Raw genomic sequence first — 26,078 nt, forward strand, 5'->3', positions numbered from 1 at the left:
CTAACTTGGTTACTTTTCTGAAGCTTAAATAATTTTTAAAGCATAAAGATTAAGACTTTCAAATTCATAATGCTCAGATGTTTGCTAGATTAAGAATGAATCTTAAATTGGAAAGGGATGAAATGAAGTTTTATTTAGAGTTCAAAATACTTGCATTTTTGAAAGTTACTCAAGTAACCACAAAACATATAAAGAATTCTCTATTTTCCAATTCAAAACAACTTAACAGTATACAACTCTTTGCAGATGCCAATCTAAATGTGTCAGCCAGATGTTTTTTTTTCCCTAACACAGTTCAATTCAAATGTTTTATGAAGGACCACCCATGGAAAATAATTAGACAATTAAAAAAATAGAAGTTAGGTCTACTGTAGCTGAGAAAAGAATGAATCTTTGAATTTTAAAACATAACAAGAGGAAACAGAGGGTGAATTGAATACCTGTGTGAGACAATGATGTGTCACAGTCACTTCCTAGTAAATGAAACATATGTTAGAATATCAGCAAGACATTAAAATGCAGATTGCAGGACAAAGAGAAAAAAGAACACATAAAAGCTCTGCTTACCTCTGAAACTAAAATTAGAATTTTTTTAATCTTTTGTAACTTCAGCCAAGAAGCTGAAATTGCTGGGAGTCAAGGACATTAATTATTGAGTTTTTACAATTTAGGTGATTTTTTTTTCTTTTTTTTTTCTGAAACTAGCTATCAGCATAAAAATCCCAGTTAAAAATATCATTAACAGAAGTTTCCACTTCTGTGGGTAAGACACCTTTCCTCATGTAATACAAGTGCTGAATGCTGAAGGACAGACAGGAATGTCAGCCAGAAATTCCCCCACCCCCAAGTCCAGTCCCTTGTTATTGCAACAACCACATCTTGTAATGCCTACTGTAAATGAAAATGTTATATGTGATATTGACTGAGAACAGTTAGCTTTCTAATCTTACAGGTCTGCATTCGTACACAGGACACTAAATAAATATGTACTATGAAAAAAGAGAGGATAACATAAATACTTTGGATCTATTTGCCTTACTTACTGGGGAATGGCTGTCAATGTCTCCATTTGCATTTGATTGCACAAATAAATTGTACCAAAACATTCTGGATGAATAAGAACTAATGGAATTTCTGCTCTTTGAATGATTTATCTCAAAAAGACATTTGAAGGACAACATGTATCATTATGACATATACAAAAATAGTAAATCCAAAGGTCACAAAAGGTAATTTAACACTTCACTCTTTCGGAATCCCATACTTGAAACCATGTTACTAAGTGTATGCTACAATTAGAATATGGAACTTGCAGTTGCACCAAACAGGTCAGTTATAAACTAAAATAAATCATTGTATCAGTATAAAATAAACTGACTGCAACTGCTAGAAAAGGGAACTGCAATAAAGGTTTTTTGGAGCTAATGAAGGAAGATCCAAGCTTTGTCAACATGGTACAATAGCTTATAAAAAGGTTTTTTTACTTACATTTTCCCTCCCTCCCTGATGTGGTCAGCAAATAAGAGAACCTAAGCCTCAGTTATCACAAAGAATCTTCAAAAGATTGAAATTGAAATGCTGTTGTACTCTGAAGCCAAGATTGTCATGGTTCGATTGGATCTCTCTAATTTAGAGGACAACATGGTCTGTAAATTATGAGCTTATGAGCTCTTTAGGAAAGGAAAGAAACACATCAAACAAAGGCTCAATCTCCTTCAGACAAATGAGACTAACATGGGAATTCACTAATTCATTCCTTAATTCACGAGGTTTTTAATTCACAAGTTGTCTAAGTCATAAGTTAAAAGATATAAGCAAAATACTTGCAGAGCTGTTGCTGAGAGTGCTCATCCTTTCTCCTCCACCACAGTACAGGCCTCCCATGTATCCCATCAGGAAGCATGAAAACCTCAGCAGATTGGCTGATGCTGGATATGCTTCAGAGGTGTTTTTGGGCAAGCTGTCATGTTTGTGACTTCCAGCTTTGACATTTGGTCTACATGATTCCCATAAGTTAGTGGATTCTGAAGGAACTGACATCAGTAGGAAGGATTATGTCGGTAGCAGACAAGTAATGTCTTCATAATGACCTGAGCCCCTCCTGTAGGCTTCCTACGTGTTGCTCTCTCGGATCTCACAGCACTGGTCCCAACAACATCAGGTCTTTCTGTGAGCTGTGTGTTAGCTAAAACCTGAGCAGGAACTGAGTGAAGAGCCACATGACAGAAAGAAAAGCCTAAATATGTTTCATGAAATGGAAGGAGATATGATCAGGTACCAGTTTGGAAACTGCTTCCACAGAACGTATAAAGTTTTAAATTTAATATCTTAAATATATTCGTTCATATGAAAGTTGCTAACTGTAGTATAGTAAGAGCTTTTGTCACAGTAGGTAAGTTTCACCAATGAAAATATAAATTACCTGGAGGCAGGTAACAATCAGGTGATTCTCCCAGTGTCTAGATAAGCTGTAGAAATGCATGTCTGTGTGAATACCAACAGCTTAGAAAGTATTTGTAAGGCTGGGCACTATGCCCAAGGGTCCCAGTGGAAAGGTTGGTGCAACCTAATGGGAGAGAAACTAGTCTTTGAGGCACTGAGCAACTGTTTAGAAGGTGAGGAACAATCTGAAGAGCTTGCCTAGTCATATCCTGCTGCAACCATTTGCTTTTAGCCACTGATGGATGAATGGAGAAGGAAATTTAAACTGTCTGAAACAGGATTCCATAGGAATGTATCCAATTAAACCACAGAGAAAATATATTGTCTATTATATGAGAATTACTTTTTCTGAATCTACATTTCTCTTTGTCTTCAAGGCTGAAGATAGTGAATGAAACAGAATAGGAAAAAATACTGATATAAAGGAGCAGAAGTGACAAAGGAGTGAGAGAAACATAAAGCTCTTTGGGAGAAAGATAAAAAGCTGAACAGGTTTCTGGAGAACTTTATCTTCACTTCCACTCATAGAAAAAACATCAAAGGTAGAAAAGACAAGCACTCAAGATTAGATTTAAGACAGTGCAGTGGTGAATCAGCTGTATTAGAAAGCATATGTGTTTTCAGTTTTCTTGTTTCATCTTTTTTTCAAACTTTATTATTATTTTATTTTAATGCACAGATTTTGTCAAGCCTTTCTCTTCATTAATCTATTTGCTAACAATTAGCATAAGTCTCCCAAGAGAAAACTGGAAAGTTTTGCAAAATTTTAGTGCAATCTATATTAGTTGGTCCTGGAGCCAGGAAAAAGGCAATTAGATTCCTGCTTTCTGGAGATGATGACAGATTGAGCTCTGCATCCTGAGAACTTAGCCAAGGACACTGAGAAACAGTACCAGAACTCAGGGTCTGAAACACTAATAGAGAGCTGGCAGGTTATCTTGCATCAATTTGATGACTAACTGAGAAATGTTGCTTGGCTTGGTTTCTTCATGGCTCAGAGCCTACTTCAGGATGAAAAGAGACTCCACTGTGGTAATAAAGACAGGGTACTTACCAGGCAGATAATAAAAGTAAGGTTTTGTTCATCAGAGAATCATTGAGCAATTCTTGCAGAGAGGGGCCTTTGGAGGTCACTGGTTGCTCGTCACCACCTCTGCCAAACCAGGTCAACTTCAAATTTGATCCAGCTTCAGGGATAGAATTGTTCAGAATCTTCTCCAACCAAAGACTGAAGATCCCCAGGATTAGGGTTGCCACATTTCCCATACTTAATTAAACTCGGGGTGTGATTTTTTTTTTCCTTTCCTTATATTGTATTGGAACACCACATGTTCCCTCTGTGCTTTTCATCTTTGTGCACATCTAGAAGAGTCCTGCTTCCTCTTCTCTATGCTCTCACATTAGGTAGCTGAAGGTAGCAACTTCCCTTTTTCTCACCACCATAAACTAACCCATTTCTTTATCCCTTCCCATGATCATATTCATAGTTCTCCACTGAACTAACTCCAACTGGCCAATACTTTTCCTGTATAGGGAAGCTCAAAATGTGATGCTGTGCTCTAGCACTGATAGAAGAGAATTAGACAACCCCTAGCTGCTGGCTATATTCTCTTATATGGAACAACAATGAGTTACTTTTCTTCACCTAGAGAGAAAAGGGCAACTCTTGTCCTAATTATTGTCCAGAAGAATGCCTAGATGTTTTCCCCATGAAAATGCTTTCCATCTGGTCATGGCTGAGCATGAACTCCTGAATGCAGCTGGTCCAGCCCAACTGGAGGACTCTGCAACTCTTGAAATTCATGAAATGTTTATTCACCCATTTTTTCAGCCTGTCAAGATCCTTCTGCCTGACAGCCCTGCACTCCAGTTGATCATCACTCTCTACTCTGGTTTGATACATTAGAAGGAACAAGAAATAGAGATTTTGTTGTATTTATGAGGTTTTCTTTTTTTACTCTTCCCTTTTCTGGATGGAAGTACATGTGAAAGGCAAAAAATTTTATGCTAATACAGATTTATAATAACTTTCAGTAGAATTTGTCTTCTGGACAAACATGAAACCAGTATTCAGTATACTCCAAAAGACTGATTAATTTTGGATGTCCCTGCTGCCATGATTCCTTACAAGGAATTCAATTCCTTTCAATTTCTTTCAAGGAAGGAGGCAATGTTTATCTTCTACACTAGAAGTATATTCCAGACAAAGAATATTTAAAAAAAACCCCAAACATTTCACATATAATTGTTGGGAATGAGAGAGTGGGAAAAGACTGAAATAAGATTCCCAACAGATCAAGAATAAGAAATACTGAATTATTCAAAGACTAAGTTCACAGTTAGCAATAGCTCATTAAAGAGAGTACAAAATATGTCACTAGGACTCTGAGTCCATAAACCAGACTCTGCTATAGAGGTTTTTTGCAGGGTGCAAAATGCACTATGCCCAAGGACCCCAAACCCCAGTTGCTGCTGGATCACAGGCGGGGTCCTCATCAGGGTAGAACACAGGCACTGAACGTTTGTGATAATGCTGAAGCCGTGAGAGCAGTTTTTCCACTACGTGAGGGTATTTTTCAGACACGTCATTTTTCTCTTCAGGGTCATGAACAATATCAAACAGCCAAAGTCTCTTTGTTGATGGATCAGACGACTGAATCTGTGACTCATTGTACAAGGACGGTGGAGGGAACCAATGACTGCAGCCTACGGGAACAGGAACAGACCAAGCGTCACTTCTGAGGTACAGAGCAGCAGTGTGGAGACACAGTTTTGCTACAATTGATTAATTCACTAGGTCTCTTGACAAGCCACTGTGTAGTGACAGTTGCTGCAGACCTTAACTCTAGCTCTGCACCAGAGTCTCTCTAGTGCAGGGCTACCTAAATAGGAGTCTCATTTACGCAAAAAAACCACTGCACCACTGAGATCCAAAATTCCATGTAACTTTATTTCATATCAATTAATTAATTCAGTGGCCCTTCCTCTTGGATGCTATGATCCTTATGGATCCCAATATTCTATAAGTTTTTTCCATACAGTTTAAGTAAGTTGCAGACAAAATATTTCGAAAATGAAAAAAATACATCGTTTGTATTTTAGAAGTGCTAAATTGTGCTAAATGCTAAATGTGCTAAATGCTAAATTGTGGTAAGTGCTAAATGCTAAATTCTGTCATCTTTTCATGTGGTCAAAAACCTAAGAAGTTAGGAGAATTTCTAAACATATGAAACAAAATTAAACTGTTTGTGGTGGGTGGGAGATAGGATACACTGTACAAAAAGGAGGTATTTTGTTACCTGGATATCCAGTTAGTAACTTCCATTTTCCATGTCTTATTGCTGCATGTATGGATGTATTGAAAAGCGAATCATCCCAAGGAGAAGAATTGCTCTGTGGTAAAGATGTCCTCTTATCAATGCCAAGACCTTAATCAAACAATAAACTAAGTTAGGAACATTGCATTTTCATGAGGTAATTTTTAGAACTCTGTTGGAAAAGAAAGCAGTATCACCCATTTATTTTTCCCTACTGGATAAAGAATTTGTTATATATTTGCCAAGATCTGTGCTATGACTAAATGGATGTATTTAACTCTGAACCTGAACTCCATTTTAAAAACTTACCAGTGGAATGGTAAGTAAAATGTCACAGCTGAGTCCAAATAACTGGATTCATTTTGTACACAGGTATTATATGTGTATCTCATACACCTGTATTAAGAACAATCAAAATTGGAATTGCTAAATTTGGTCATAAAAGTGCCTGTATCTTTTTCCAGGGAGGAATATAGGATTGAAAGATCTCCTGAGGTCAATGTTACTACTGCTAATTCTCTTAGGTCACTTCAGGGAACAAGTCCCAGGTTCTGACCAAAACAGAGAGCTGTCCCTTTGGGCTGAGCTGGCTGTGTTCACAAAAATCAGCAAGCTTCTTCTTTGGCACATCTTCATACTGTCTCTGGAGGAGCTGTGTATGATGTGTTCCCATATTCTGATACTATTGAAAACTGAAATGTCAGCTATGCACACATTCCCTCTCAATAGGGAACCTGAAGCTCCTTATAGGAGGGAGCTCAGTAAAAATAATTAAAATGCATTGTCAAGGGATGATTAGGAGACCACTTTGCTATCGAAACCAACAGGGAGGAAGCAAGTCAGACAGACAGCCCAGGAGCATCCACACCAACTTCCATGTCAGCCTTCATAAATAAAATAGGCATTCAAGACATAACATCTAGAAGTTTTATATTAACTGTATCAGCTGATAACAGTTTACCAATGACTACCAGAAGGCAACTTTAATCAGACTAGAAGACACATTAGAAGATGGAGAAAAACCAATGTTAATTTTCTAGCTTCTTTCCGAAAGAGATGGTTTTCAATCAGTTTAGGGAATCTGAAGGACTTAGCTGACAGATTTTTGGATGAGAATCCATGAGATGTACAATGATCATGTAAGAGCCAATAGGAAGCAGAACTAGGTATTTCTAAAAAGAGTAAATTTTGCAGAACACAGTGGGGCAAATACACATCTAATGGAAAGAAGAACAGAAATTTGGGAAAGGAAATGATAGACAAAATTTCTCCATTTTTTATGAAGGACTTGCAGAGTTTCTACTTTCTTGCTGGACTTTACACTTTGAGTTTATTTTCTTTAATGAACAGATTTGTGCATACCGAAGTTCCCCATCTACATCAGACTTGTATAATGTTCCCAGATTGTAAGGATATTGGATGAGGAATAAGGATATAAAAGGGGCTACTTTTTGGAGTATGCATACACAGACTGGGGAGGACTCAGCTCATCTTAGATCAAGAAGCACTGAAGCCGATCTAAAGAAGAAAATAAACCTCAAACCCCTATGAAAACAAGGAAAACCTCATAAGTAAGCCCAGCAGAATTTCTTCTGGAAGATAAATCGTCACACAGCCATGTGATCTCCATAGAAAATATGAAACAGTTTAAAGATTAATTCTACTTACTTTTCAACATCATTGTGTTATGTGTTATTCTGTCATTTGCTTTGCTACTCCTCCTCGACTACTCCTCTTTGCCATTTACTTTCTTAAGCATAATGAAAGACATTCAGCAGGTCAAAAAAGAGAATCATGCTTTTAAAACCTTCTGTCTCAGAACTACAATTTCAAGGCTTGGTCTAAAGATAAAATTATGTGAAGCTGCATTTCTGATTTTAAAGTTTATCATGAAGTATATGCTTCTGCTTACTGAGCTACATGCAGTATATGTGGAACTACAACATTACACAAGATAAACTATTTAAAACACTTCAAATAAATGGTATGAAAGATTGTATTTTTAGATACACTTTGCAAAATATCCTTAGAATGCCATATATGAGACTCAAAATAAGATTCAAGGAGATAAAATAGTTTTTAAACACTCTGATTTGGTCCAGGTAATAAAACTATACTCCTAAATGAAAAAAATGCTTTTACCAGAGAATGAAGCTCAAGTTATTTGGTGAAATACTGTGAAATACAGCAAACTTTCTTAAAGAAAAATGGATAAATTCCCTCATTTAAAGCAGTTATAAACAGTTCCATGACGTATTGGTCATGGAACACAGACTGATGCTTGTTCAAATGCTCTCTACAAGGATACTTACAGGACTGTCATTTTATTACATTACATAAGCACCAGACACAGAAGTATTATAAGTATATAATAAAAATTTTGCTTGGTATGAATTCTTTTTTTCCCATCCTATGACTTGCAGGTTAAACTCAGATATTCCTCCCTCTGCATTTACCCATCTTCCTCCTTCTCTTCTTTTACAGGGATCCCTTTTCTGATTTCACAGACTGAAAAAGTCATATTGGTTTTTTTCCTTTTCAAGACAAAATGTTCACTCCCATAGCATCTAAGCAGGTTTTTTTTCTGCATTTGTTCTATATTGTGGGGGAGGTTTTATTTATTTTTTTCCATTATGGTTGACAGGAACAACAGCCCTGTGGCCTAATTCTGCAGTCAAAAGAGAGATGCCTTTTATTAAGCTCTGTAATCAAGCCAGGCTTCATAGGTCTGCATACTCTCCTTACAGATTTATATATTAAAATATGTGATGCTTTTGCTTGTGTAGAGGCTAAACATTTTACTTTTTTACCATTGGATCAGTGTATCAGTGGCTAATGAAATAAGCCTTTGTTTTTACCTTGAAAGAAAGTCCCACAGCCTTTCCCATGAATTTTATTATTGTCAAACAGAAGCCACTGTTTCCTGAAGCTCAGCTTTGGAGCCTCACCAGCAGCTATATTTCTTTTTTAAGTAGTCTCTTGGGAAATGATAAAACTTGTATTAGTTAAGAAAGCAGTGACCTTTCATTCAGATATTTATTTTCAAATATTTAATGCTAAAATGGATTTTTCTAATGATTTCAGAGTTTTGGTTAGAGTTCTAGGTCACAAATTAGTATTCAAATAGCTTTTATATCTCTATAGTAAAAGAGATATAAATGTCTCTCAGAAGACATTGCCCTTGGCAGATGATTTTGGAGTTTATAGCATAGTTCCAGAAATCCTTTGTATTGACAGTCTTAACAATGGTTTCAGGATCAGATTTTTAAAGGAGTTGAGGTGGCCAACTCTCACTACCCACAAAAGTAAATACTTTAGAAGTCTGGCCCTTTGCCCTTTACAGAAACTTCAGCTTAGTTCTTTTACTTTTGTTATCATACATTTTTCATATTAGGATGAAATATACATATTTCAAATTAGGATGAAAAATCCTATGTAATTTTCAACAGCTAATCTGCGACTTCGAGAAACCTAATTTTTTCAAAGGCCAATGTCATTAACTCTGAAAAATCTACACAAGATGCTCAGAAAGCATCAGTCAAAATGTGGGCTACTTTTGCAGAAATAATTGCCATTTGGATAATTTGAATATTCCATTGCATACTCTTCAGGCAGAATGTTGGAAAATTTACTACTGGATAAGTACATAAGTAATATCCTGACTGTTAACCAGAGAATATCCTGGACCTTTTAGGAAAAGTGAAAAATCTTTCAGTGCACTAAGTCTTGCTAATGCACAAATGTAAGTGCAACAAACGGGAAAGTAATGAAGATGGCAGGGAAAAGCCAACACTCCACATACACAAGAGCACGTGCTCTGAACTAGCTACTGCTATTGGGAAGTGTTTGCAAAGTTTTAATGAACAAGTATGGTCCAGAGGCTATCCAGAAAAGCAATCCCAATACCAAAATCGGCAACAAACAGGACACTATGCCACCACTGAGATCCTTCTTGTGCCTCACATGGTGTACTGTGCAGTTTTGGCTCCCATGTTATGAAACAGACACAGAAAAGCCATACAAGATACAAAGGCCTGAGACAAGGAAGACTAAAGCTATGGAACAACTTGCATGTGAAGAGTGACTAAGTAAATAGGACTCTTTATCCTCAAAAGTGGACAACTGACGAGAGAAAGGACAGAGGTCTAAGAAATCATGTGGCCAGGGGAACCTGAGTAAGCACAACAAGTCTTTCCCAATAAGAGCATTGAATAAATCAAGATGTCATGTATTGAAAATAAATAACAGTATATATTTCCTAATTACAAACCAAACTCAGGTGTGGAATTCCTTTACATGGAATGCTGTGGGTGCCAAAAGTTAATGCAGGTTGAATAATAAAAGGATTCACAAAGTGGAAGAAAAATCCCTCAAGAATTATTACATCCAAAATCACAGCCTAAAGATTAAGAGCAGGCCGTGGGGGCCACACAAGAGAGGTGTATTTATGTGCTTGCCCTCATGTACTTTGTGCTACACAACTGCTACTCTCAGGACAATGAACTGGACAGATTTTTGGTGTGGTCTTACACAAGATGTGTTACCAAATTACTTTCCATTCAGAAGAGGCAAATAAAAATTTAACAAAAGAAAGTGCTATATCGAAGTACATTCATACAACTTTTTTTATATTAATCCCTGTATGCAGGGATTAATATAATGAAAGTTGTATGAATGCACATACAACTGACCTCATTTAGTATCCCATGTGTACTCCTGTTTTAAAACATCATTTATGTTAGGAGGATAGCTCTTCCAGAAAAAAAAACTGTCTTCCTACATATTTTTGCATACACTTACAGCAGCCTTCTGCTTAGTTCATTAGTTCATCTATCAAACTGGGCATTGATTTCTGGAGGTGGAAAATAGGAAGCAAAATGTTTTCACATTTCTACCCTTCTGATCAACGTATGCTTGAGAATCAATCATCTGTTTCTTGGCTCATACAATCCTAGTTACCTACCAGAAACTTATCTAAAATTAAAAAATTTGAATTTATCTGACTACCATGAAAATCACAATTTATTTTGAAAATCCATTTATTTTCTGTACAACCCAAAACCTTTTAAATTCTTCTTCTACTGCTGCAAACCAAAACAACTTCATCATCCTGTCATGCCTGCAATGCTATATGGTAATAGAAGAAAAGAAGGGTTGATCCAGTTTTACTGCATTTTACAGCTTTAGATGCGTATCAGAAGCTCTCATCTTCCTGTGTGGAGACTATAAAACTACTTTGTTTATCTGTTTAAGTCTTTTGATGTTTTCAACAGTTTCACTGATAATCTCTTAAATATTTAATATTCAATCAAGAGCAAATAATAGAAAAAAGTTTTCCTAATGCAACCAAAATCAAAATTAGCATAGGCAACAGCAAAAAGCCACTGCAACATGGTAGGAAGGCTGGAAAATTCAGATCTGTAAGCTTCTTTGCAAATATTTCCTATGATTCACTTCAATCCTTTGCTTTTTACTTTGCTAAGCAAATAGTCCAAGTACCACATAACTGTTACTTGTAAAAACGGTTGAGGATAGTCCACACCCACATTGTGCAAATTCACAAGTTAAAGAAAATAAAAGGTACAATCTGACCTGCTTTTTAAAGAAAGGCTTGCTCTTTAGGTTAATCTAAACCACAAATTTTTGGTAACATTTTATTAAATATAATTAGTTTCGTAAGAGTATACTCATTTAAACATTGATATTTAATTTTTAACTGTCAGAAGGAAGAAGATAAACTAAATAAAGTGTAAATCTTCAGCCGTGATTTAAAAGAAGGACTATACATATTCTATATCAATATTAATGGTATTTTGCAGTTCTAATAAACATAGATCAATTACTCTTCTCATTCCTCTAGCTTTCCTTCTTTCATCCACTGAGACCAGCTCAAGCAATTGGTAGAAACTTAAAAAGTATGGCAACATAAATAGACAGTACATCTAAAAATAAAATATACTCCCTTCAGTGTATGATTAAGATGATGAAAATGACTGATGTTGAGAACAAGTTTTCTTGGCTGGTAAGAGATCAAAGAGTACCAGTTCTCTCTAACATGCCACTTAGCAAGGTCTTGACCACAAAATTTAAAGTGCCCAAAATGCTTGAAGCATGCTGTATTTCTGTACACTGTGGTCTACAATACAAGCATGTTGGGAGGCAGTGTTGGGTACTGAGGAACAATTTTGGAGAAAGACAAAGGAACGTTAATTTATTATCTATTTGTGAGCCAGAGCCCTGGCCAAAGAGTAATCTGAACAGCTAAGTGAATATCAGAGTGGCCATGCCTACAATTTTCCAATATCCTACACAGTAACAAAAACATTCTTTTATAAGCAGCTTCATATAATCAGTGTCCTTTAAGGAAAACAGAAGCAAATGAAGCTTCTACCATTATTTCTTCATCTGCAAAACAAGGATGTTAGAAGTTATCTACCTTTCTCAGTATATTTCCCAAAGGAAAAATGAAAAATATCAGCATTCTCTGTAGTTAAACTTCTACTTCTGATAATATAATGTAGCAGCAGTATGACAAGGAAAACAACCACAAAAATCTCCAAGATTAATTGCAACCTGCATGACAGAAAAGACTGAAAAGTCTGTATTAAGAAAAGCCACCAAACCCAGGGTGAATTAAGATTTTAGGTGGCTCACACTCTTTGCAGTCCAAATAAAAAATACATCTGAACAAATAGTAAACAGGTGCTACTGCTTAGCAGGTGTAAATCACATTAAAGAACATTCAGCCCAAGTAGAAATATCACCATAATTTCCAGTGAAACAAGTGTATGGACATATTACGCTGGATGTCTCAATAGTTTGCAACCTTGCAGTTTGTAGTGTCTACTGCACAAAGAAATTCCCTAGATATTTCCTTATTACTAAATTTTTTCTCTGTAGTTCCCAAGACATTTATTTCAGTACAAAATTTTGTCTGGCTATGCAACATTCCCTAGAACATTTTTGGTTACTCCATTCCAGTACTTGAATAACAGATAACAGGATCCACATAGAGCAAAAGTTTACTTCTCATACCACACGACGATGTAGGTCAAGAAACTAAGCAACAATAGAAAAAGAGAGAAAGATTCTCACGTGGATGGAAAAGCACCTAAAAAACCAGGAAACAAAACCAGTTTCAATTTCACACTGGAGAGGCCACCACTGGTTTCCTAAAGGAATTTGTGCTGGGACCTGTACCATTGAACATATTCCAAATGACCTGGAAAAGCAAATGAACAGTGAGACAACAGTCTGTGAATGATGACAAGTTACCCAAAGCTGGCTGCAAAGGATGACAGAAGGCCTCTATGAGGCTGGGTAGTAGGCATTAATATAGTTAGTGATTTTTTAACACAGATGCAAGTAAAATGATGCATGTGTGAAAAAATAATCTGAAATTCATATAAACATATGAAATGATGGCCTTTGTGACTCTCATAACCAGAGTGAAACCCTGGAATCACAACAGATTGAGCTGACACTTTTTTAGAATTATGTCAGTGTTGTACAAAAAGAGAACTGAGTGAAAGGAATTATTAGAAAAGGACTTGTTAACAAAGCAAAAAGCCCCATGCAACTGGAAAATTGTAGTTTTGGTCTTCTCATCTCAAAAACAAGACTGAGAAAGTTCAGAAATCAGTTGCAAGGTTAGGTGGTATGCAATCCCTTGTGAGTAAAACACCTCTGGTAGATGTACATTCTACTTAATTAAATTTGCATTTTCTAAGGAACTCCAAGGACCAGGTTGCTTCTGCTCCCTCCCATTCTGTATAACATTGGCCAAATGCAATCATATAATCAAAACTTTATGGTTTTAAATGACAGGGGATATATCATTTAAACATGCAGGCCAAATACTTTGAGTACTTTGAACTTACTACACAGTAAGGAGTAAGTTACCTCATGCAGTATCCTGTGTGAAATCCCATGACCTAGGTAGTTTTTAGTATTTTTCAGGATAACTTCAGCCTCTACCTGGCCTAACTAGATATCACCTACAATACAGAGTGGCACTACTGCACAGTGTGTAGCCACAGTGAGGAAAACTCAAACATGCTGAAACTCTGAATGAGACATAAATTCTTTACTTAGGAAATTCATTGTCTTCTTTGGCTGGAAATGGCCATGCTCCAATGGGACAACATTACGTTTTCTGAACAAAATGGATTGGTGTTTTTATTTTTGAACCACACCAGAGATGTTTCACAGAAAATCTCCATGTTATTCTATCACTTCTTAAAATCTTTTAATCACATCTCAGCTATCAGAACAGCTAGGACAACTCTCTGAGCTGCCAGTCCCTTGACATCCTTAACTCCAGGTTATAAAGGTGACAAAAGAGATTGCATTTTACCAGTGAGCACAATGGTCACTCAGACAGCAATGCAACGAAGCCCTGCTTGTGTTCAGAGACTCTTGGGGGGATCACTGCAAGCGCTCATGTTGTCAGACTTATCTCAGCTAACAGAGGCTGAAGGAACACACACAGAGCTACGGGTGTGACAAGAAGCTCCCATCACGGGTTCCTGTCAGACACAGCCCCAGAGCGAGGGACGCAGCCATTACAAGACTGCACCACACAGCAGACAGCAAGAAACTACTGAACTACAGAAACTAGTGCTTGCTGTCAGGCGGCTTTGGGGAGTGAAGTGACACTTACGCATATGTTAGAAAAAAAGATATTGTAAATAATTTAAAATAATTCAATCTTGTGCGTACTGGCTATCAACTCACTGAAGACTCTCAATCTTAACAGACAAAAGGTAGTGTCACCTGGCAATGGTAAGTCTCAAGGCAATAAATTAGATGTTCAAATTCTGCTGAAATTAAACTCTAAGACATTAAAAAATTTTCCTTATTTTGTAAAAATGTTTTTATTAGAGAGAAGTGAACAACTCCATATATGTTGCCGAGTAGAACTCTGCTTAATAGTTGAACAAAACCATGCAGACTACTTCCACTAGGACTTAAAACCAACAAGCAGTAACGAGTATTATTTCCATAGTAAGGTAATGTATATGCCTCCTTGCCTCTTGTGATCTGATTAGTAGGCTATAAAAACCACAGAGGAGATCCCCAGACAGAAGTCTGGAACTAGCAAACCAAAACCCACTTACATATGAAACCCAAACAGAAAGAGACTATTTTCTAGCATTTTTGTTATCATCTTTAAAATCAACATACTATTTTAATAATCCAGTGAATTCCTATTGTATCCACCATCTTGTATGTATTGCCAGAAAAATGGTAATTGAATCATTCTCCTACCTCTTCCATTAAAATAAAAGCTTCTGTTCTTAGCTAAGTTATCTGATGCTATTATCAAGATTTAAAATTTTTATTTACATGTTCCCCAGTGAAGAGAAAAAAGAAAACCCAAGAAATTAAAAATATCACACATGATTACTTTCCTAACAACAGACAGCGCAAAATCCTTATAATCATCTTGCCCCACTTTTGTGCTACAATGGCAGAAGTGTAGGTAAAAAAAAATCAAGAACTTTCTTAAATATTATCAAATTCCACATAAAAATTACCCTCATGACAGCAGTCTTCAGCCTCTTAGAAATCTCACCACATGCATACACTCAAATCCTGCGTGATTGGCAGGCTTCCCATGCCTTACTAATGCTCAACTGTGGAACAGTGGGAAGTCAGTTAGAGCTTCAAAAAATCTACCCTGAAACAAATGGGAACCTTTCCATTAATTCTGCTGGGCTCTGGTTCAGACTGGTTAAGCATCAGCAGTAACAAACAAGGAATTTACACCCTACCAACTCTTCTTAATCAAATAAATGAAGCTAAATTCCCCTTCATCCATACAGTTCAGTAGACACAAAATATTTTCCACAAAACAGTCATATGAAAGGCTTTTTGTTGTAATTTTTTTTTTTTGTTGTAAATTTGCATTTGCAAAAAACACTTCTGGCAACAACACATAAGCTTTAATCAACTCCTCAAATAAAAGTGATTCTGAAATCAAAACAAAAGTGCCAATACATGATTTACCAATTTTCAAAAGAAAGAGTTTAAGAAAATAGGAACACACAACGCCATGAATTATACCAAAAACTGAGCCTTATGGATAAGAGATGAAAATTAATTCCAGACTAATTTTCCTTGCTCCAAAACCCATGTCACCATGCACTGAAGTTCTAGAAAATCAAAATAGTGTTTACTTAAACATATTTCCCTGCAGCACTGAAACAGCAGAATGAAGGCAGACTTCAGGTAACAAAACACTTGGTCCTTTACATGAACATGAAGCCACACATGGGAACACAAAGTCAAGAAATTAACTATAACTTTATTGCAGTAAAACTCCGGAAGCCACCCAGTGACTCTTCTTTGTGGTTAGCACTGCTTTTCACAACTACATCTTCTGAACTTTCCTCCAACAGCATTTTTCCAACTGTCCAATAGTTTTCTCCCTGAGGAAATTCCCAGGCCACACCAAGAGCACTAACCAACTGAGTTTATTCCCTTTGTTACAAACAATTCTGAACAGTGACCTCCCATCTTCCAGGAGAGATTTCTCCCCAGCTCTGCGGAAGTCTGTACTTTACATTTCACATCATGTAATTAATACAAATATTATTACTGACAACACAGAAAATAAGTGATGGCATGTCCAGATGGGTTTGGGTTATTTTGATTTCCATTAACACCAAATTTGTACATAAAACTTTCAATTTATATAAGAAAGTAAGGAAAGTTAGTGGGTACACCATTTGTAATGAATTCTCAACATTCTACTATCCTGTAAATCTTACTTCAATGATATACGTGTTCTTGAAGCGTTCAAGAAGCAAAATATTCTGTAAGCACAGTGTGGTTTTCATTTGCAAGTGATCTGGCCTACAGTTTGACTTGCAGACAGTCTACAAATACTTTAAATCCCAGGTCTCTACATTACACCATAAAAACCAGAATGGTACACCAAAAAAAAAAAAAAATCCAGATTTCCTTTGGTATTTCCCAGTTTTTAAGTACCTGGATCTGGGGAAGAGAGAGAAGGTTGCAGGAGAGTTGAATGAAGGAACAAAAGAACAGAGAAATATCTTTCAGAATACACCATTTCTAGTGAAGGCCACTTCAGCAATTAAAAAATGGTACCATCTACATTGTTCATCTGCACACAGGATAAAAGTAGCATGGATCTACAAAGTGTGCCTGAAATGCCAATGGCTTTCCAATCTGTTTTAATTTCTTTGCTTTATGTTTTCAATTAAGCACCAACATGCTTTACATGAACATGAGATTTTTTTTTTCCCTTCTGAATTTCAGGAAATAATATATTGAACATGATTGAAGTTTTTTATTATAGATTCGAGACCACAAGTTACAATATCAATAGAAGTGTAAGAACTACATTTTTCATTTCCACTTATGAATAATGAATCAAGTCTCTTACATAGCCTGAAAATCTGGACTGTCTCTAATGTAGTAATATAATTTATTACTAAATTCCTAAAATCTTAAACCACTCAGATGAATCAACTTCTCACCTACAAGATAAGACTATATTTTCAAAGAAAATTTTATCAAGAAATAAAAAAGCTAAAAGACAAAGGTTACAGTTAATATTTTTACAGTTGGAAGATAAACTTGGACTTCATATATCTTTTATTTATAAACACAAGGTTTTTTAAAATGCCACATTTGTTTGTTAACAGCATGAAAGCACATGGCTGTTCTCCAAAAATTTATAACTCTCCATTTATAACTTTCTCTCCCCTATAGCTACAGAAGCAGAAAAAGTCTTTAACACAAATAGAAAAGAATTTCCCAAGCAAAACTTTACCTTGACCATAAACAGAAAACTTTGCACTGTGTTTCACTATAAATTTGGTGGTGCTATCCTGCTAGTTTAGTTTTAGCATTTTATACAAAGGAAACTTCATGACAACAATTACCTTTGCTAGACTTGATTCTATGGAGCAGCCTGTCACTTAGTTTTCATCAAGAAATGCACAAGACAAAGCAAACTCCTTCTGGAGTTTTAAGAATTTCTCCCTATTGCTTTGGCAAAGAGCATACTGTTATCTTAGCATGAATACAATTCATATTCTTCCAGCAACTGATTCAGTTCATGAATTTGGCTCCCTTCCAGCAGACAGCTCAGTCAACTGAAGTATAATCAGCTCTGGCTAAAAATGCCAGTCTCACTATGATCCGTTTGATACCCTCCAAATTATCATAAGGCCTTTATTGATAACTGCTGAACTTCAGCAAATCTCAGTCAATGAACTCAAAAATGAAATTAGAGTGACTTTTCACAAAAATGCAGTAATTGTTTTTAATTTCGTTGGATAATGTTACAAATGTATAGACTGTTCTTTCTTAGGATATATTCTTTCATAGCATATATGATTTGAACAACTTCATTGTATTGTCTCTGAATTACCTCTTACTTACATAAGTAAAATCTTGCGAAGAGATGGAGAAATGGGAAGAGATGGAGAAACAGGCAGGAAAAAAATGTTATGGATATTTATCTTAACATTCAATAAAGTCAAAATTTGGAACTTACTGTATTTTCAAAAAATACACATAAAAATACACATTTAGACTCTTCATAAACATAGTGGAAAAGTTAAATATCAAAGCCCCAGCAGGTCACTTAGACTGTTTTAAAGAAAGTATATATAAGAGTATCTTGTTTGGGAACAGGCTGTTTTTGTTTAGGCACTGATTGTTGTACATTAACAAACCTTTAATTATTATATTCATTAGTGCTTCTTAGACTTTTGCCTTCTTATGAAGCACCAAAGACAAAAAATCTCATGGAAATCAAAGCTCAAAATTACAAGGTAGCTTTGAATAGCACTGTTAAATTAAGTAACATTTTGCCTCTTCACAATATAAAACAAACACTTATCAATGGGAGAGCGGAACAAGTCCTTCACAGCTATTTCTAGGCCTGCTGCAGTCAGTGGATTGCTGGTTTAGGTGATTGTCTATACTACAGCAGACAGAAAACTCTCCTCACCAGAAAGAAGGTCTTGCACATATTTTGAAAAGGCTTGAAGTCACTTGAGGCACATTCTTCCATCTACACTTTTATGTTTTCACCCAGATAAAGCCAATTCATTTTTGCTCTTCTCATTCTTCTAAAGCCAACAATTTTTCCTTCATGTTTGTAGTGAATAAAATACTTATTCTACAGTGTTGTCTGAAAGATAGCTCATAGACAATAGAAAGTGATTTTTCTATTTCAGTTATAGAAATAGAACTTTTATATTGGCTTATCCCATTTATAAGGTGCATTTCTGAAGCTACACAAGTACCTGTAGCTCGGATGCCTTAATTAATGTGAAAGTTCGTGAAAATATGCCAGAAGGGAGAACAATCTTGGTACAGCCACTTTGAAATGCAGATGGCTCTGTGAGCTTACAAAACCTTTGCATGCATGTACTTTGTACTGATTCCTCTTTTTTTGAACCATGATGTGTAGAGCAATTATTTCACCTCAAAAAGGAAACTCTGGAAATGTCAAGGGCTCTGTGACAATGAATTAACAAAGAAATAAAGGGCTTTGCCACTTCACTGAGGAAAGACATTTTGTGACCTTTCACTGCTTTATGGCAATAATGAGTTTTCTACAAAACTCTGAGTCTTTCTCTTATTTTTATAAAATGAAAACATTTGAGGAATAGCCTTGGCCTTAACCTTGGGAGAAAGAAGAGAATACTGATCTTAAGAAGAGGATGAGCCCTGAGACACTGTAACTTCCTGACATCTTGTTGACAAGGAGCAGAGCTGTGCTGCACACAAACTTATACAGTGAAGCTCATCTATCTTAATTCACTTAGTTAAATGCTATGAAGATCTAGATCTAGTATTATTACTTCTAATGTCAGTTTTATCATAGCAACATTTGATTCCAAAGGAAAGATTTAGACTAGAATATCATATTCAGTCTCTTACCTTTCAAAATACATATTATACTTAATTTCAACAAGAGTAGACATTTCAAGCATTCACCTTCTCTTTTAGAACATATTATTTCTTTTCAAAAATACCACACTATACAAACAATTGTGTTAAATCCAGAATCATCAAGGGCAGCAAAAAATCCCAGTGCACATCAGCTAGGTGAATCACTTATCCAGTTACTACATTCTTAGACAACCACAGAATAAAAAAAGGAAGTTATTCTAAATAAGAACAAACTTAATATTATAGTCTACAATGTTAAACATCACAAAACGAGACAGAAAAAGGAAACGCTAAACTTTCACTTCCAATGGGAAAATAAGGGAAACAAAAATCAAAATCTTACTTTTTCTAGGAAACAAATTTTTACTAATTGTACGGAACTTACGAATTATTGAAGATATGTCCTGTTGTGATGGCCTTATATGTGAAACACCCAAACTCCATCCGCATCACTGTAAGAATGCTGTGTTGAAGGTAAAGAGAACTGAACAGCTACTCTAACAACCTGTGCTCTGTTAAAATTTTTCAGATTTATGGCTCAGAGATATTTAATTTGAAAAATGTAAGCTACCATTTACGTCAAGACTTGCATAAAAACATAAAATGCTAGCGTTATGTTCAAATAATTATAGAATACAATGAAGCATAAAAAAGCAGTTTAGAGGGATTTCTGGATTCCTGTCATGATACTTGCATGACACACCTAATCAAGTGACCTATCATTTCAAAATTCTAAAAAATATTATCTACATCCTAGAGGAAACATGGGGATTAGTGTTTATGAGGCTCACCAAACATGCAATCCTCTAGTATTAAATACTGCAAGGATTGATGGTTCATGCTGAGATGCAGATGGGCTAAGAGCCAAGGCAATGCACAACTACAGCTAAAACCTCCTGACAGCAAGAGCTACACCCCAAAAACTCACATAGCTGACAGCTAAAGGAAAAACACCACTTATCTCTGATGTGAATGGCAGCAGAGGTAGCTGGAACAGCAGCCTCCCATTAAGGAGTGGAGCTGAGCTCTGCCCAAAATTGCCAGGTTAGCATAACACACACTGCATGGAGTGGCTGAGGGATCCAGGGTCCTATGTTGGCAATTCCTGCCTTACAAACTTCCAGGGGGTCATTGCAATTTATGATTTTCTTGAAATGGGAAGATGACAGAGTCAGAGTCCAGAGTCCAGCATGCACATGTACAATTTTGCAGAAAAGTGGTAATTTGGACAAGCAAAGATTTTGACTCGAGAGTAGGTTCTGTGTCTTAAGCCTGTCACAGACATGGAGTGTATTTATCCCATTCAACACCCACCCAGCACACTCATCCATGCATCTTCTGCTGCTACTGATTAACTCCATTATGACAATCTTTTTTCCCCACTTTATTTTTCTTTTTTTTCCCCTCTTTTTGTTAAATAATTCTAAACAAGCTAGATCATCAGTAATAGAACTGGAGAAGTAATTTCTTCCTACAAACAATCAGGAATCATCTTTTACCTGGGCAAAAGAAGTAATAAATAGAGGACATAGAGGACCCTGGAGTGTCTACTCCTTAATTAAGATGAATCATTTTGGTATATGTATGGATATAATATATAATGCTACAGGCATTTTAATGCAATTTTAATATCCACAAATGACACATCAGTCCCAGAAGAGAAAAGATTTCTCTATTGTAATATATTATATGTTCATTCTGCATATAGCAGATCTAGCTCTTTATAAGCAATCATTTATTTTGGCAATTATTAGTGCAATATATGAGGTAATGCCTTCTTTCAAATGTCAAGGAGAGCAATGTAAAAACTGATTAATTTTGCTCTAGGCAAATAAAGGCTTGGAGGAAAATCACAAAATGTTTTTACAAGTTCTTTGTTTTGGATGTCTCCCTCTGAATAGACATATCTTCTAAATAAATTTACTACAATTAGTAATCCACACTGTTATTATGCCTTTGAAGTTTTAGTTTATGGTTAAGTCTGGAGTTTTAAATGAAGGTAAAAGTTTTTTCAGCCTAATCCAGTGCCACCCAAAACATATTTATTTTGAATACATCTTTCTAATTTAAATAAATTCAAGTTCTTTTTGAAGAGAAAGTGATGCTACACATGTAGTCTACAAGATTTTGTGAACGTCACCAAATTTATTAATAAATTTAGCAAGTCAGATTAAAACTAATACAGTGTGTACTGACAGATTCTGATTAACAACTCTGAATTAAAGGGTACATTTCCTTTCAGCATGTCATTTAGTTTTGATTCTCAAAATAAAATTGCCTTCTGTGGGATATAAAGTTTCAATGCTGCTTCAAGACAGGCCATCTAGCAATGACTGTGGTCAAAAATAGGTTTGGTTTAGCAGTTAGGGGAATTGAGACTTAAAACCAGTTGGGTTTTAATTTAGCTGAATCACCAAAACTTGATGAAATGCCATAAGGCTGTTTAAAAGACAGGAGATCTTTCCCAATGGAGGAGCTGATGTCATCTGCACAGTTGCCAAACTATCAAAAACTTGGCAATTTTTTTATTTTTAAGGAAAAATTCACAAAAATGGGACAAAACAATTTTGTTGCTTTTCCCTTCAAATGTATGTAAATCTGGTTTTTTACTTATGCAATTTTTAGGTTAATTTATGTATTTTATTTGTGCTTTCTTAACCTACACATTACAGACAAAATTATACTTTCAACATAATTTCAGGTTTCTGTTTTTAATTTTCTTACTTTACTACTGAATCCTTAAACCTAACAGAAAATGTGGATGTTCCAGACCCAAATCTGAAAGACAGTAGATTTTTCATAGGAAATTTACATAATAGTGAACTCTCTAGTAAACTACAAGTCTCCACTGAGATCAAGCAATTGAGATGTATGTTCATCACTTCTGAAAACAATCAACAGTGTGATGAAGAAACAATCAGAAAGATGAAAGCAATGGCTTTTAGCAGGGAGGGAGAGAAGCAACCACCTCTGAGGTGTGTGGGTCCAGCTCCATCTGCAGAGCTCACCAGACTGGTTTAGCACAGCGAGGCTCAGCCAGAAGATGTGGTTTCCCACTCCTTCCCCGTGGGGTTCTTGTTCCAAAAGCAGCCAGACAGTACTAGGAGGGTTGCCTCCCCTCTCCCAGCCGCACACCCTCCTTGCCCTGCCTTGGGGTGCCGCTGGCATCCATTAGCCCCTCCAATGTGCAGATTCAACCCACATGACAGAGGAAAACCAGGCTAGCAAGTTGGATCAGTTCACACAGGTATCCAAGAAGTGCCAAAATGAATGCAAAAAAAGCACCAAGAGTGTGTGTCTGGGAAAGGGGAGGGGAGAAGGTAAAGCTCATCCCCAGCAGAAACCTGTTGGATCACTTAATCATGTATCATGAAACAGAAACCTCAGGGTTTAATTTCAGAGCCAAAGGAATCAGTCTCACTTGTACCTCAAAACTCCTTCTAGTCCCAGTCTTTGTGCCAAAATGAGCACTTGGCCATCCAGCATACATCCACAAGGAGGAAAAAAAGGATTATTAAAATCTGAACCAGTATCCTGACCTGGTTCATAGCCCAGCTCTGTGAGTAGTTTTGGTGACCCATGAGAAAGGAAAGCAGTGGTGAGGCACTGTGGGAGGCAGGATATCCTCTGTGGTAGCAGCAGCAGCCTACTAGCTTAAACTCCATGAAATTACTGCCTCTGGCTGAGATTCCCAACGTGGTCAGAACTGATCTCAGCTAGAGAGTCCTGTGGCTAGACCCTCCATCTGCTACCAACCACACACTGATCCCCTGCTCCTCATCACACAGCTACAGGGCAGGTTGATTCAGCTCACTGATGTGGTAGAAACCTTTCCTCCACTTTTGACTGGCTACCCAAAACAATCTGAAAACTGATCTAGCAGAAAAATCATCTTGTTGCCATGTGATTTCTACATCTAACACAAGTGAAGGAGGAAGGATAGAGGAAAGGGAGAGGACAGGCTGGCCATCTTGGCAAGAGCTCACCACCAGACAGCCTTTGCAACCCCCAAAGACCACAACCCACCCCTCTTTTCATCCTAGTTTTGGAGATCACACCCTAATTTTTCATTCCACTGTATGCTCTTACATGAGTACATAGTTGCAGGTCTGCACCACAAACCAGATCAGTTTGTTAAGAGAAAAACTTGCTTTTAACTCCAACCACTCCACTGGCCTGCCACCAGTCAGAGGGAGGCTACAGGCAAGGTCTGTGGCCAGGGAGACAATTGCCTTTTTTAGCACTAAAGATGAAAAAAAATGAAGTTTAAAACACTGCCCATGTGTGTCAGACCACAGGAAAAGTGTATATTTGAATGAAGGAAGTCTGCCTTCTGAAAAAGATGATCTACTTGAAGGAGTCAGTGAAATAAGATCTAAGCATTTTTTTGTAAAATGGAACTGCAGACAAACTATTTTACAGTGTTTTTCCTCTTGTGCTCTTTACTATTAACAATAGGAGATGTGCAGTACTTGATACAAGACTACTGCAGGGCTACAGTGTTTGCCACTGGACATCAGGTCCTGAAAAAACGTAAGTAAGCAGATGGTGATCAGCAGATTCATCAGATCTGCTGGAGTAACCCCAGCTGATGCTCAGAGATCAGAAACCAGCGCTCAGTCTGAGAATTTGTAAAGTTATACACTGTTACCTCACAAGTGGTAAATAAACACACAGCCCAAGGTCAGTGCTAACAGACCACAGCAGCAGAGACATTGCTAGCTCTGCAATCAAGACACCATGTCTTACTACTTTAACTTAACATGCTGTTGAATATTTGGCTGTAACAGTTGACTTGTCACTAAACTAATTACTGTCTTTTGCACTAATTCTTCCCTGAAGGAGTGCTTATTTTGGTGTAAAAAAAAATCTGAACAGAATGAAGCTCAGTTTTCCTGTTTCAGTTAAAAAACCCTATTAATTACATAAGGCATCCCATTTTTCGTGCTACTAAATATATTTATATATATATATATATATATATATATATATATAAAATCATTTTTTTCTGATAGAGACGAAGATAAATGCATCCATTAAATAAAAATATATTATGGTGAAAGAATGTATACATTATAGACAAAACCACTCAAGAGTTCAGAACACTGAACTTGCCCTGAGTGTAGGTAAAATAGTAAGTTAATGCTCCACATTTGCCCAACTACAACAGTACTGTCTTCTTGTCTGATTAACCACAACAACCTGAAAACTCCTTTTTTGGTTACATTTAACAGAATCTTGATATTTAATTGAGAAAGAAAGTATTAGAATAATAGCAATACTTCATCTGACATCAGATGATTTAGGTGATGTGATTTTTCAAAGCAGACTAGGACAAGAGCAAAATATGCATAAACCAGAGTTTAGAAAGAACCCAGCAAAAACTGCAAACATGCATTTTAGCACCATAGGCAAAAGAGTACTCCAATGTCAAAACAGTTATGACACAGAAACAATAAACAGTCAAGGAAAGAGCAAGACTCCAGAGTGACACAGTTAATCATCTTGGTGACATCTAAGAGTGCATGGACAGTTTAGGATGCTTAAAAAAAAAAAATAGGAAACCAACAAAACATGAAGAGAACCATGATTGCTGAAAATCTGAAATCCTTGTATATTCCAAGTTTTGTGTCTCACTAATCTATCCATAATAGAGACACTAGCATAATTTTTCTAGATATTAATTCTAAACTTATTATTCAGTTTCAATAAATGAAAAACAGACAGCAAATAAAAATCAGCTGGCTTACATACATATCCAATTACTCCTAATAACTCAGGCTTAAATAGAACTCAGGCTTATTATATAGAAATTTTAATCTTTATATGACAAAGCATAATTTCACTAGGAGGCACAAAGTAATTTGCTGAAAGAATAGGCCTGTGCTGAGAAGAGACAGGGAAACTCTATATGGTGCACAAGAACATGTTGGCGAAGAGTTCAGTTTTTGTTTTTAATTACTGCAGTTTTGAAAGGCACATAAAAACATTGTAAATTTACAGGCAAGCATATAACCTCCTCTGTTCCTGATTCTTAAAAACCACATCTTATGCAGGAAAAGAGTTGCACCTACTACAGCTCCTGACCCCCAGCCCCACTTGCCCACATTTCACACAACGCACACCACTAAGGACATGATACAAGTAGCATACAGTGAATGGCCATCAGAGCACTGCATCATGGAAGCAGTTTGGGGCCACATTTGCTAAGAGCTCAGGTTCCTGAAAACCTTCTTTGCTTGTCCCCCGTCTGCTTACTCCAGGGATTTGTCTATTCAAGCAACTCAATCACAGGCCATTCCCACAAGGAAAATACAGTCTCTGAAGTAGGCCAGAGAATACGTCACCAGGGCATAACGTTGTACAGGAATCCTG

General features: G+C 36.5%; 1 protein-coding gene across 1 annotated transcript in view; it reads right to left on the reverse strand.

Moving 5' to 3' along the window:
• Positions 1 to 113: 113 nt before the first annotated feature.
• Positions 114 to 26,078, reverse strand: part of ARSB (arylsulfatase B) — a 65,663-nt gene continuing 39,698 nt past the window's right edge. Inside the window, exons 7-8 of the mRNA XM_071425256.1 lie at positions 5,742 to 5,870; positions 114 to 5,148 (exon numbers count right to left, since the gene is read on the reverse strand). Coding sequence (XP_071281357.1) covers positions 4,883 to 5,148; positions 5,742 to 5,870 — 395 coding nt within the window. The 3' untranslated portion in view covers positions 114 to 4,882. The remainder of the gene's footprint in view (positions 5,149 to 5,741; positions 5,871 to 26,078) is intronic.

The sequence above is a fragment of the Agelaius tricolor genome, unplaced genomic scaffold, assembly GCF_023055355.1.
Source record: "Agelaius tricolor isolate 1412-34295 unplaced genomic scaffold, bAgeTri1.0.p SCAF_4, whole genome shotgun sequence".
Lineage (NCBI taxonomy): Eukaryota > Metazoa > Chordata > Aves > Passeriformes > Icteridae > Agelaius > Agelaius tricolor.